This window comes from Montipora foliosa, chromosome 13 (assembly GCF_036669935.1).
Source record: "Montipora foliosa isolate CH-2021 chromosome 13, ASM3666993v2, whole genome shotgun sequence".
Lineage (NCBI taxonomy): Eukaryota > Metazoa > Cnidaria > Anthozoa > Scleractinia > Acroporidae > Montipora > Montipora foliosa.
Window position 1 is genome coordinate 42,958,650 of NC_090881.1, and position 12,630 is coordinate 42,971,279.

Genomic DNA, 12,630 nt, shown 5'->3' on the forward strand with positions numbered 1-12,630 from the left:
TTTACCCTCGTTGTTGATAAAAATTTAAAAAAAAATCAGCCGGCAAAACATGTTGTAATAATACAAGGATACAGGGTTGATCCCACGAGAAAGGCTCATTTTAATGTTTATTGCCAAAACAAAAGGCAAACAAGTAGCGAGTTGCATGCAAGGAAACCAAAAACGATAAAGAAATAAAAATTTATGGGTAAAGGCACCTAGCCCAGTGATAACGGCTACAAAACTATTGTCTTTTTCTTCAGGGAATTAACTTCGTCATGCTGCCTCTCGTTATAATTAGCTGTTGTTTCTTTGCATCTGCATAGTAAATATGCTTTAAATGCAGATACGTTAAGCCAGACAACTATTCAAGCAAGTATACTTACCTCGGTCGTGTACTTCAACTGTTCTGACATTTTCCTTAGCGCTCTCACCATATTTATTTGTTGCTGTCACCACAAATTCATACTTCCCGCTATTTTCCACTTGGATATTGTATTCACGCCTGGATGTATCTTCTACAACTGCAACTTTTGTCCACTTTTCATCACTTTTAATTCTTCTGTAAATAAAGTACCTAGTGATTGCTGCCCCATTTTCCGTCGGATTTTCCCAATGGATAGTTATTTTGTAATCTTCTGCCTCAGCTTTGATAATATCTACAGGTTCTGGAACATCTGTGAGAGAAGAAAGTAATAATAATGCTACTACTAATAATAATGATAAATAATAATAATAATAATAATAATAATAATGATAATAATAATAATAAATACTACTACTACTACTACTGCTACTACTACTACTACTACTACTACTACTACTACTACTAATAATAATAATAAATTAATGAACAGTTAATTAATCCAAAAAAAGCATGCAGAAGTGATAAATCTAGAAGTCTGAAACCAAAAATGGCGTAGTCTGAATAGCAAACGTCCCTGTATCGGTGACGTTAAGCTACAGCATAACTGATGCTCTTCCCTATCGAAACCTTTGGTTAGAACGCTGTTCGCGACATTAAGACTAGGAATTGCGCCTCAATTGCACACGGGTAAGTTCTCGCTGCTTCGCATTGCAAAGACCTGGGGAATTCCACACAAATGAACAATTGCAATCCCTTGGGAACTATCGGGAAGTTATTCTTGCCAATCGATTCCAGGCCGTACTATGTGTCTTTTTACGTTAGCAGTAATTGCTCCGCTACAATAGAGTGTTTTTACGTGACGTCACGGCGACCATGTTAGTGCACCCAACTAATCCTCCGGGAATTGAGCTCTATTATAATGCAAACGTTGTCTTTTGTTTCGGTGGAAAAACATGGTTGTTGATCACGTGATTGAAAACACTCTATAAGCTAGCGGACTATTTTGGCTTCTGTGAATCACATATATGACACTACAAATAAATGAGGCGAGGTTTTCACTTACGGCCAAAAACCACAAGTTTTCTGATGTTCTTCTCTTCTCGCAAACTTTCACCACGCCTATTTGTAGCAGTTACCACGAACTCATACACCTTATTTTTCTCCAGTTTAACAACAACTTGACGCCTTGATAGGTCCTTGATTTCCGTTATTTTGTTCCATTCTCCTACTGTACCATCATCATTTACAATTCGTTGGTACACTGAGTACTGTGTGATAGGTGCTCCGTTGTTTTGAGGTTCATTCCAATTTATTGTCACTTCAACGTTCTTTGTTTCAGAAGGAAAACCTATAATTTCCACGCTACCTGGGGCATCTGAACATAATCAACATAATTAGTAAAACTACAAGTCAATTTCACGCTTCTTGAAGCTTTAAGAAAAGCAAACAATAATAGTGTCACAAGCTTTGTGCAAAGACAATTTGTACTTGCCATAAATGGGAAATCCAAAAGAATTATATTTAGCTTCGCGATCGTATTTCCTGCCTTAAAATATTTTACGCCCCAGTAAGTTCTCAAGCCACAGTGTGATTTGATGAGGCCACCCATCCCCCTTTATATGCATGGGCTGAGAAATCACAATTGGTCCACACATTGTTTGTAGATGGAAAAGCCCCTGAAGTACAGACCCCCGAAGCAATATTAATGCCTGGATGTTTCCTTTACTCTATGAAGATCCTCACCTTCAGCCTTTGTCATCACTTTCTTTTCACTTGCAGCTCCTTCATACGCCTTATTCATGGCCGAGACCCTAAGGGTATAGTTTGTGCTTTTGACCAGGCCTTGCACAAAGTGTGATTTAATAGCGGCATTTGTGGTCATGTTCAGAATTTTGATGCCTCCCTGAAGTATAATCACGACATATCCGGTGATAGGACTTCCCCCATCATGGTCTGGTGCAGTCCATCTAACTGTGAATGACGTGACTTTAATGTCGTCATCTTGTGTCGTTATCGTTGGCGCGCCTGGTGACTCTAAAGAAAAAGTGGAAAGCCTTTAATAATTCCACTTTCCAGGAAAAGTAGGGATTGAGGAGGCGTAAAATAACAGTGGTTATGGAAGGTAATATTAATTTCACTTGACAAAGCCAACAACCAAACGAAGAAATAAATCGTGCCTTCGTACCTTCTGGAATAAAGAGCACTGAAATGAGGCCCCTGTCCAAGCATTTAGAGTTGCAATGGTAGTTACCAGCGATAAGCCGGAATCGTACTTTGAATAACACGGGCATGATCTTGTGTTCCAGAAAACTAGGAATGAAAAAGGCACTATCCAAAATATCAATAAATGTGTATCTTGAAGATACTTTTTGCTCTATCTCGTGTAGCTCTTTCACTTTGTGTAGTCTTCCTTCTAAAGACACATTTTTCTTTTTACGTTTCACTTTTCGTTTGTTTTCGAATGAATAAACAACATCAATACGACATGTACTTACTGATTTGTTTCAAAATAACTGTGGCTAAAGCAGCAGAGCCGACGCTGTTGTTAGCCTCACACGTGTATGGTCCAAAGTCTTGTTCACGTTGCATCTGCACAGGTGCAATGTTCAGGCTGCCATCAACTATCTTGATTTCAGTTCCATCAGGTGTTTTCCAAATGATTGTTGGGGCTGGAACACCATTTGCTTTGCAAACAAAAGTAACAGTGTGTGCCATCCAAGACTCATGTGGAGATAGGGGCAAAACTTGTGCTATGGAAGCTGGGTCTAGAAATAACCATAATCAGTGACTTGAAAATTTTGACAATTGCGTAAAGATTCCTGAAAAATTCAAGGCTTCAACGGGGTTTGAACCCGTGACCTCGCGATACCGGTGCGATGCTCTAACGGCCTCTTTACGCAATTGCCAAAATTGCGTTCATAACGGCGAGGATCGTAGCTTTACTTGATTTCATACGGTTACGGTTGGCTTGCTTTCGCATCGTTGAATATAAGAATCTAAAGGGAACTGATCAGTGGCTCGACAGTAAGTAAAATGACGAGAGAAATCATGGCTGGGAATGAAGGGATTTGTTGCCATCCTCAGGAAAAAGTACAAACATTGAAAGATAAGTTTAGAGGAGGAGAAGTAATAAAAACAGAGATCATATTTTTCGTGTTTCTTTCCTTTGTATTTTTTTTTTCTCTGTGTTTTCCATATTTTTTTTATCAGTTTGTTTTTATCTTTTTTTTTTGTCTTTTTTATCTGTTACGATGAGAAACACTACTCACAGAACCCTATATAAGTGTAGAACGGAGAGGCTTAAAAGAAGCTTTTTCCTTAGTGCAATAATTTCTTTTAATAATAATATTTAGAATTTATATTTTTATATAATATATAATAATAATAATAATAAGGCTGCAACACTGTTAAATAGTGCTCAATACACATAAGTGTAGAGCTAAATCGTAGAAAGGTGAGGCTAATGAAACCAACACATGATTCACTGTTACTCCGAGTTTCGTGCTTACGCACTCATCAGACAGTATTACTGGCAGAAAATACTGTCTGATGAGTGCGTAAGCACGAAACTCGGAGTAACAGTGAATCATGTGTTGGTTTCATAAGCCTCACTTTTCTATATAATATATATAAATATATATATTCAATATGTTTTTAATGATTTTTATTTGTAAATACACATTGTAATTCATTTTTAAATGCGAAAATGTAGTTCAATAAACTATTACTATTACTACTATTACTCAAGTGAAGCTATTTTTGCAATTGCGTAAAGAAGCCCGAAAAATTCAGGACTTCAACAGGGTTTGAGGTTTGGGGTTTTAGGTTTCTTTACGCAATTGCAAAAATTGCGTTCATAACTGCGAGGATCATAGCTTCACTTGATTTCATATCCGCAGTTTATATATGATCCATTTCATATATCATTTCATTACTACTATTACTGTTAGGCCATTTTCTTATTCCACCACGTAAACTGAATTTCCCATAACGTCAGCATTAATTCTAAACATGATAAAAGAAGTACTTACATGTAACTGTGATATTAAATTGTTTCTCCGTAATTCCAGCAGAGTTGTTTGCTTTGCATATGTACATTCCCGCATCTGCTCTTTTTATTAGGCTGAAACTGAGGTAGGCTGTTCCTGACCCCAACCTCTGCATTCTGCCATCATGGTGCCAGCTCACACCTGGGTCTACTTTTCCTACTGCGGTACAAGTGATGTTCAAAGAGCTTCCTTCCCTGACACTTATACTTACTTCTTTTGGATGAGTAATGTTTGGTTTGTCTGCACAAATGTTGAGTTTTAGTTAGTTACCAATATAGAAAGGTTTGACTTTTGACTCAATCGGTTTGAATATTGAAATGGTCTCAAACAGACCAATTTCTGGCCGTTTCGTTGATTGAGCTAAACAAACTTAATGGTACACACACCCGTATGTACGCGTTCAAACTCAACCATTTTCGTTTTTTACTGTATGATTACTGTCAATAGATGACCAGTATCTGATTCCTTGCACCGAATTTTATAGACATTGTTACATTTCTTTTAACTAACATTAAGTCCTCAGAATGTACCACTAGTTGTCTTACGTTGTCGAAAGGCTCGTGGTGATCAAAACAATGTTTTCGAGAAAGGAGGGAAACATGTACTCAAGGGAAACCAGATTAGCTAATTTCCTGCTTGACCAGTCATTAACAACATTGGTTTTCAAACAAGATATCTTTGCTAACCTTCCACGCTCAATTGCACATGGTCCTCTTTTATGAGAGCAACAAAATTTTCAACTTTCTTAAGCTGGCAGCTATAAAATCCATCATCTTCCCTTTTAATGCTACTAATGGTGAATATGGCGTGGCCAGAGGATGCATTGCCAACAAAGACTCCACTCACACGTTGATTGTAAGAGGCTGGAGCTTGAACGGATACTGAACCATCAGAAGAGAGAACTACTAGCCTGATTGCAATAAATGAAGGATCAATTGGGCTTTTTAGTCCCCAAGTAATACTTTGAACTCCACCAGAAAAGCTCCACTTGAATGATACAGAAGATCCAACTATACCGAAAATACTTTTGCCATTATATGATGATGTGAACACCATTTCACTCTTGACTGTGGGAAAAAAATAGTAAATGAGTCGGAAATCGTGGCTAACTATAGACAACATTCATTCTGAAAATATGGGTGTAAATTCCTCCAAAGGTTAAATGAGGCCTAAAAGGATATTAAAGGTGCGAGCAAAGTAAATCACAGATATTTAACGGTTGGTAATTATCAGCGTGACCAAGACCAAAGGGTGCGTGAAGTCTGGGCCTTGGAGGAAGATTGCACTAGACGAAGCTAAGTAAGAGAAGCCATGGGAGGCTACAGAACACTGCCCCCCACTGACGAGAAGAACAAAGACTGATTATTTAAGAGGGCGACTCCAAGTCCTGTGGCTTCCCTGAAGATTGAGAAAGAAATTATAATGACATAAGGCCGATCAAGAGGGATTTTAAACAACCACCCAAAAAAGGATGATATAGGCAGGGAACACCCTTTGTGACACGCTTTTGTTGGCGTGAATCAAGTCTTGAAAGTACTGTCCCTACTGGGAGCAAACACAGGCTTGTACGATATCAAGTACTGAATTCTTTCCTAATGTTAAGTGCTTGGCTCACTATGGACAGCGCTTTCATAGCGTAGTCCTGTCGAAAAAACACTGTTTCCAGGTTACGTCTAAGCAATCTTGAAACTAGTGGACACTTGTTGACTCAAATGTGTGCTATTAATTGCAGTATTAATCGACGATTTGCGAACCCATGACTTGTGCGTAACCGGTTGATAGTTCAATTGACAGAGATCTGTGGCCTGTCTAGGATGTCCAGAAGATTTTTGGGACCCGAAATAGCCCTTGCTTTCTTTTTTTTTTTGGAAAGGATTTGCAGGATTATTTTGAGAATTGTGCGGATGACTTAAAACCTTTTCCTTCTGAAGATACAGAGGGAATTGCGATACTCGTCTGAAGTGTTTCGGGACTATTCAGAGACGAGCTCCTGCACCACCAGTAACGCAGAAATCTCAGGCTTTCATTTGTCCTATTTTGCCGCTGCCAAAGTAGAGCTCATAACTGCGATGATCATTTCCGGCAATACTTACTGTTGCCTCCGTTTTTCTTTGTTAAAAGATGTGATGATTTTCATATATTCCGTTTGCTTGATATAAGTGTTCGCTCGTCATTGATCATAGATGAATTCAAAATAAATGCATTCACGACAATCGATTAAGGTGGCTCAAACCAGTTTCAACACTGTCAAGAGACCTTGTTATTAAGAGAATTGACAATGCAACATTTAATTACTTAACAACAATGTTATGGTATCATCTAAAACATCAATTATTGCTAAACAAGATGCAGTCATTTTTGTGACGTAACAAGTTACCATGGAAACAGAAAAGCCTTGCAAAAACACCCTATATTTTGGCTTTAGTTGCTCATATCTGAAAAACCAACCTAGGTCACCTCAATTTTTTATCTCCCAAAAGTGATTAGCAGGCCAAGATGAAACTCTCTGCAAAGTTTAAAGAGATTGTGTGCAGCGGATTCAGAGCTACCTTAACCTTTCAATCATTTAAGGTGGCTCTGAATCCTCTCCACAGAATGTTTTTTAATTTTGCAGAAAGATTCATTCTGGTATGCTGATTACATTTCAGAAATAAAAAAATGGGGGTCACCGAGTTCGTTTTTGAGATATGAGCAGCTAAAGCCAAAATATGGGGTGTTTTTGCAGGGCTTTCCCGTTGCCACGTAACTTTTTACGTCACAAAAATGATCGAATCTTTGTCAGCGATAATTGGTGTTTGATATGGTATCATAACATTGCTGTTAAGTAATAAAGTGTTGTAGTGTCAATCCTTCTAATAAGAACATCTCTTTGAACTGGTTTGAGCCACCTTAATTATGTTCGACCTCATGTGTGAAAGTAAATATGAACAGTTCTGCTCGAACGAGGATCCATGATTCCTGCCTCATCAATATATGACAAAAAATAAGTGTCTTACGGCTGATAGACTACTTATTTTTTTATAAACTTTCATGACTGTTTTTAATGGTAATTGATCAGCAATGCCATTGTGTTTCCAGGCCTCAGGCAATTATCAGTGAAACCGAAAGCAATTCTTTATGCCTAAGCTTATTCTGCACGTACGTACGTCAAAATGTATCATTCTGAATCTAGTGATATACAACCTTAAGAATTTTACAGCCTGTGATGAAATGAAATATAATTGATATTAAAAGGAAACATACTAACTTCTCAGGTTTAAACCTGAGGTTTTTATCAAGGGCTCTTAGTATGAATAAGTAATTTTCGACTCATTCCACTTTTCACAATGCTAAATATATGACGGAACGATACGTAGAAACATTGTTTTCATTCGTAAGAATTCGATTGATTGACCCACCTGATACTTGCATGACAGAAAAAAATACAAAGAAAACACCCTGTCCATTCATCTTACTCGAAAGACCACTCTGTTTCAGCGGAAAGTAAGGCAGGCTTTTCAGAGTTTGTAATTGAATGCCCTTTGGTAAAACTCACAGAGCTCTTTCAGCATGACCTTTCTAAGCTATGTGAACTTGTGTCACGCAATTGTTTTGACAGGCCGCTGCCTATTGCAAATAAAAATAAGGGCGATTTTTCGTTAAAGAGATGCTAAAATCCTCTCCTGTCTTTATTCAGCCATATTACATTTCAGGTCGACACGAGCTTTTGCGGGTTTTAAATGCGTTTTTCCTTCCTCCCCATCATAGTGAAAAAGAGGTAGGGATGAAAGTACTGGAAAAAGGTCTCACATGTATTACTTTCACAACAACATCATTAAGACATTAAGACATTTAATAAGCACCAATTACTTTGCTCGTCCCCAAATCTTCAATGTGCGGATGACCATATCTCGCGTTGTATGTTTTATTCCTTAGATTGGACACCTTTCCTTTCTCTATATACGTGTTTAATAGCTCGCCTTGTTTGTCGACATTGAACACTGACGAAAGAGATTCGCAATTTAAATGACGTCATCCTTCATGTCGCGCCAGCTTAAAACCCCAAGGTCATAAGAAACTCGAGAGGAAGAAATAAAATGATGATGATGAACAACATCATCATCATCGTAAGAAGAAGAATAAAGTCGTCATTTTACCTACAAAGGTATTTAGCAGTTATTCACCGAAGCTGAGGTGAATGGTGGTTGCTCTCCAACCGTGTCTTGCCAAAAGATTCCTTAACAGTTCATAATATCCCCTATGTGTGAACAAATCCGTAAAACAGTTCTGACAAAACAGGTCCGTAGGCAGGTTTTTTCGCGGGAGGGTGCGATCCAAGGAGGAGACGGACCAAACGAGCTCCAGAGGCTCGAGCCTCTAGGGGGGTCCGGGGGCGGCGTGCTTCCCCGCAAGAATTTGAAAATAGGATTCTCAGAGACTGCATTTCGTGCGATTTGAGAGCAGTACGATACGAAAACAAGCCGCCAAAAGCGAACTTAAAGGCGTGGATATTACTCAAACTTTTGAACTTCACAATGGATTTTTTTTGGCGCTGAGACTCTTTTACGTATGTCTTCTACACTTTTAGAGAATAACGTCACTATTTAAAAGGGACAAGAATAGAAATAAAGTGAATCAGAACAAAACTATACTATATAAATTATACATTTTTTTATCAATTCACTTTTTTTTAATCATTGGATAACAGAAACGTGGACCTCCGCAGCCTGTGGGGGGGGGGGGGGGCGCACGCGTCGCAACCCCCTTCCCTACGGGCCTGCAGAACAAGAGCATCTGTCGCATGCGGTGTGTTTGTTGCATGGCAACTACTGAACATCTTTCTCATTCTTTTGCACATCATGTGACTCTCTCGGGATTAACTACGCACCTAAACGCAGCCTTGTCCCCTTTATTGCCTTTTGTTTTTGTTTTTGTCATCGCTGTTATACGGGTACGAGTTCCCGTTTCGCTAATTTTTGACCGAGGATGTAAACCCGGTAAAACTGTTGGACAATGCTAACATAGATCTACACTATTTTAATAGCCTTCAAAAACTCATTACTAATTCATAAGCTCATCGACCTATCAAATGGTCGATAATACATCACGTGCAGTGACTTTATATCGATAAACCTCCTCCTTATTAGTATGCGGTGCTTTATCAGCTGATAAAACACTCTTCGTAAGCATGCATTGTTTTATCAGATATAAAGACACTGCCTGTGACTTATAAATATTAATTAATTTCAGCCATTACAAACTTCTGGGCGGAAACTTTTACACATCCTCCTTCCAAACTTCGTTAACAAAGTTTGCGAACCAAAACATTCAACGACTCGGCCGTCATGTTAACAATGCTCTTATCTAGACTTTAATTAGATTTTGTCCCGTTCCACCTCGAACCCTGCTTCTTCGTTAGCTGCTTGTTTGTTCAGCCTTGCATTTCACCACTGCGCAAAAATATTAAAGACAAATTTGTGACATATCGTGTTGATTTTGGAAAGGATTTTTCCAAAATGTTTTTTTCGTCATCGGCAGTTTTCAATTCTCTGAACGTTCTCTTACCATCGACGTTCTCTTACCATCAACCATCGACTGCAACAAAGGAAGGACTGAAGGGAAAAAACATGCCTTTAAAATTATCATACTGCTTATAAGGTCAACTTGTTTTTCTTGTATGCTAAAATTCCCCCCTCACAATTTGAACCTCTGTTCGGACTCCCAGGGGACACACTTTTTTGGAATGTTTTTAAGCCGTTCAAAAAACTCCCAGCACGTGTTTTATCGGGTCTAAGAACACTCGGCTACGCCGGCTACGCCTCGTGTTTTTAAACCATATAAAACACTGCTGCTCGTTTTTTAAACATTACGTAATATTTGTGATTGAAGCCATTCTGATGCCCATATCACTAGCGATTCCCAAAACGTGGGGATGCCCACATCACTGTGACAGCTGTACCATCACTAGGAAGGGCCAGTTCAAAAGGTAATTCGATCTTGGATTATATTTCCGTGGCAAAAAAACTTTGGATTGAATTCTATCAAAGGGCAGGTGATCATTCTCGAAGACTCTCGAAAAGATTACCTGCTGGCAGAGGTCTCCTTTCTTTAGCGTTCGCTGGGCTGACGAGCACGGGAAAAAAGACCTCTGCCGTTGGCTGAAACTCACTGTGTTGAGCATGCACGGCGGTTATTAAGTGACCGAATCCTGACGTGAAACTTCATGTTTTGTGGGCTCACTTAACCCTTTGATTACTATCTGGCAAAATACGTCCAGCTTTATCCACGGTCCCATCTACCCCTTGTGACGTCATCACTTTTAACGGTCAGGAACAGCTTTGTCCACTAACTTGTGCAGGGAGAAGAGATCTCTCAAACTATACCAGAATGAGCACAATACAGTCAAGGAAACTGGAGAAACGGCCAAAAAAACCATGTAACACTGACCTGAAAATCTCCATGAAAAGCTTGCTCCATTACCCACCTACCTTTCAGAGCACCTAATTCTAAGATGATGAAAGGTTTCTCAGAAACTCTTCCTACCAAAATAAAGCCTACCAAATGCCCAGCAAGTTCAAAAAAAAAAAAATGAGGCAAAGAAAGCGAAAAGAGAGGGAAGGAGAGAAAGCGAAAAGTGAAAGTCGAAAGTGTTGTGCTAGCTGCGCATGCCCGAACTTTGCAAGCGCTTATTTTGCACCTGGCTGAAAAGGCCGCGGAGTGTACAACCTGGAAACGGGTTTGTAGGGAGATTTAGCTCTTAAACAGCAGGACAGTGCCAAAAAACCCCTCAACTAGCTTCAAAACGTGTTTTTCGGCCAAATCTCTAGTAGCCAAAGGGTTAACAAAAGCAGAATTACTGTAAAGGAATGCGCGCGACACAGCGGGCTCAAGTCACAGTCAGCAAACTTCGCACGGGGCATGCGGCTTGAAGAGTGTCTTCCAAGGTTGTGGACGGCGGGTGGATCAAAGTGAGTTTCGACCTATGCCAGAGGTCTCTTTTCCCATTCAACGCCAAAAGAAGAGAGACCTCTGTTAGCAGGGGATCGAAATCGGATATTTTTTCGGAAATTGATACATTTCTTTTTCAAAAAAACTAGACTATCATATAATAATAATAATAATAATAATAATAATAATAATAATAATAATAATAATAATAATAATAATAATAATAATAAGGTCTTTGTTAAAAGCATCCGATAAAATTACATATCTGATGTTACAGTAAAAAATTACAATGATTAAGATGAATAAAAAAGATTAAATTGATTAAAAATTGATATGGGGTATTTACACAGCTAGATTACATTTAAAAAATAATCTATTAAAAAAGCTATATATTCAAAGCTATATATTCAAAGCTTTTGCCCTAAAAAGTGAGCTGAGGGTTCAGTGAGTCCAATTAGTTGTTTTACGTTTGTTGCTATCTTGGCTGTCTTTTGTGAAAGACCATTTCTAACGTAACTTGGAATGCGAATAAAGAGGGTTGATGACTGTGACCCCTCTTAAATCCGAGGGTTTAAAAATTATATGATTTTGATATTATATGATTGCTGATGTATATACTATGTTTCGGAAGTATGACAATTGGCTAAAGGAGTATACCACAGCCATTACGGATGAATAATATCTCACTATACAGACTCGCGTCATCCTTAACAAGTTCCTTGCATGTCACCATTGACGATCACGAAGACGAACGAGGGCTGAAATTCGTCAACCAGTCACAATCTATTTAACAAGGAATCAGTTCTAACTCGGTCACAGATCTTTCAAGCCCCAACAGAATATGTTAGACCGGCGTTTGCATCCAATCTCTGGAGACACAGGTACAATGCTGCAATGTACAATTGCTGCTGGACTGATCGTCCACCAACATGGCGACGGTGACGTGACGTAAAAACCTTCACTTGTGTTGGTCACGCAACTGGTTTGTGTGGGAGAAAATTGTTGTTTTTTCCAAAGACAACAAGTCAGTAACAGAGATTGTATGTCATCAGCACAGGAAAACGATCTCAAAGATAATAGAGGGCTGAAATTCGTCATCTAGTAGAGAGTAGACTATTTCCAACTCCGTCACCTCAATTGTATTACTTCAAATATTGTTTCAAGGCCCCCTTATTTTAGTCGTTTGTTTTGGCCTCTGAGATCGGTGTCAGCTTTGCACCGATTAAAAACTATCTTTAACTTATTTTACTTATGGAGGAATTCCATATCTTTCAATTATCCCTTTCAGTTCTGAAAGTTTCGTAGACT

The 12,630-nt window shown here is 38.8% G+C and overlaps 1 protein-coding gene across 3 annotated transcripts in view; it reads right to left on the bottom strand.

The window, feature by feature from the left end:
* LOC137982346 (fibroblast growth factor receptor-like) overlaps positions 1 to 7,934 on the bottom strand; it is a 15,199-nt gene extending 7,265 nt beyond the window's left edge. For 2 of the 3 annotated variants that reach the window (XR_011118669.1, XM_068829440.1), the window contains exons 1-7: positions 7,794 to 7,934; positions 5,082 to 5,462; positions 4,378 to 4,635; positions 2,842 to 3,111; positions 2,090 to 2,380; positions 1,410 to 1,721; positions 366 to 656 (exon numbers count right to left, since the gene is read on the bottom strand). Coding sequence is in view for 2 of the 3 variants with exons in the window: in XM_068829440.1 (XP_068685541.1) it covers positions 366 to 656; positions 1,410 to 1,721; positions 2,090 to 2,380; positions 2,842 to 3,111; positions 4,378 to 4,635; positions 5,082 to 5,462; positions 7,794 to 7,845 (1,855 nt within the window). In the remaining variant the exon portion in view is untranslated. Of the gene's footprint in view, positions 1 to 365; positions 657 to 1,409; positions 1,722 to 2,089; positions 2,381 to 2,841; positions 3,112 to 4,377; positions 4,636 to 5,081; positions 5,463 to 7,793 lie in introns of those variants that run through there. The other variant, XM_068829442.1, reaches the window with a different exon arrangement.
* Between the last annotated feature and the right edge of the window lie 4,696 nt (positions 7,935 to 12,630).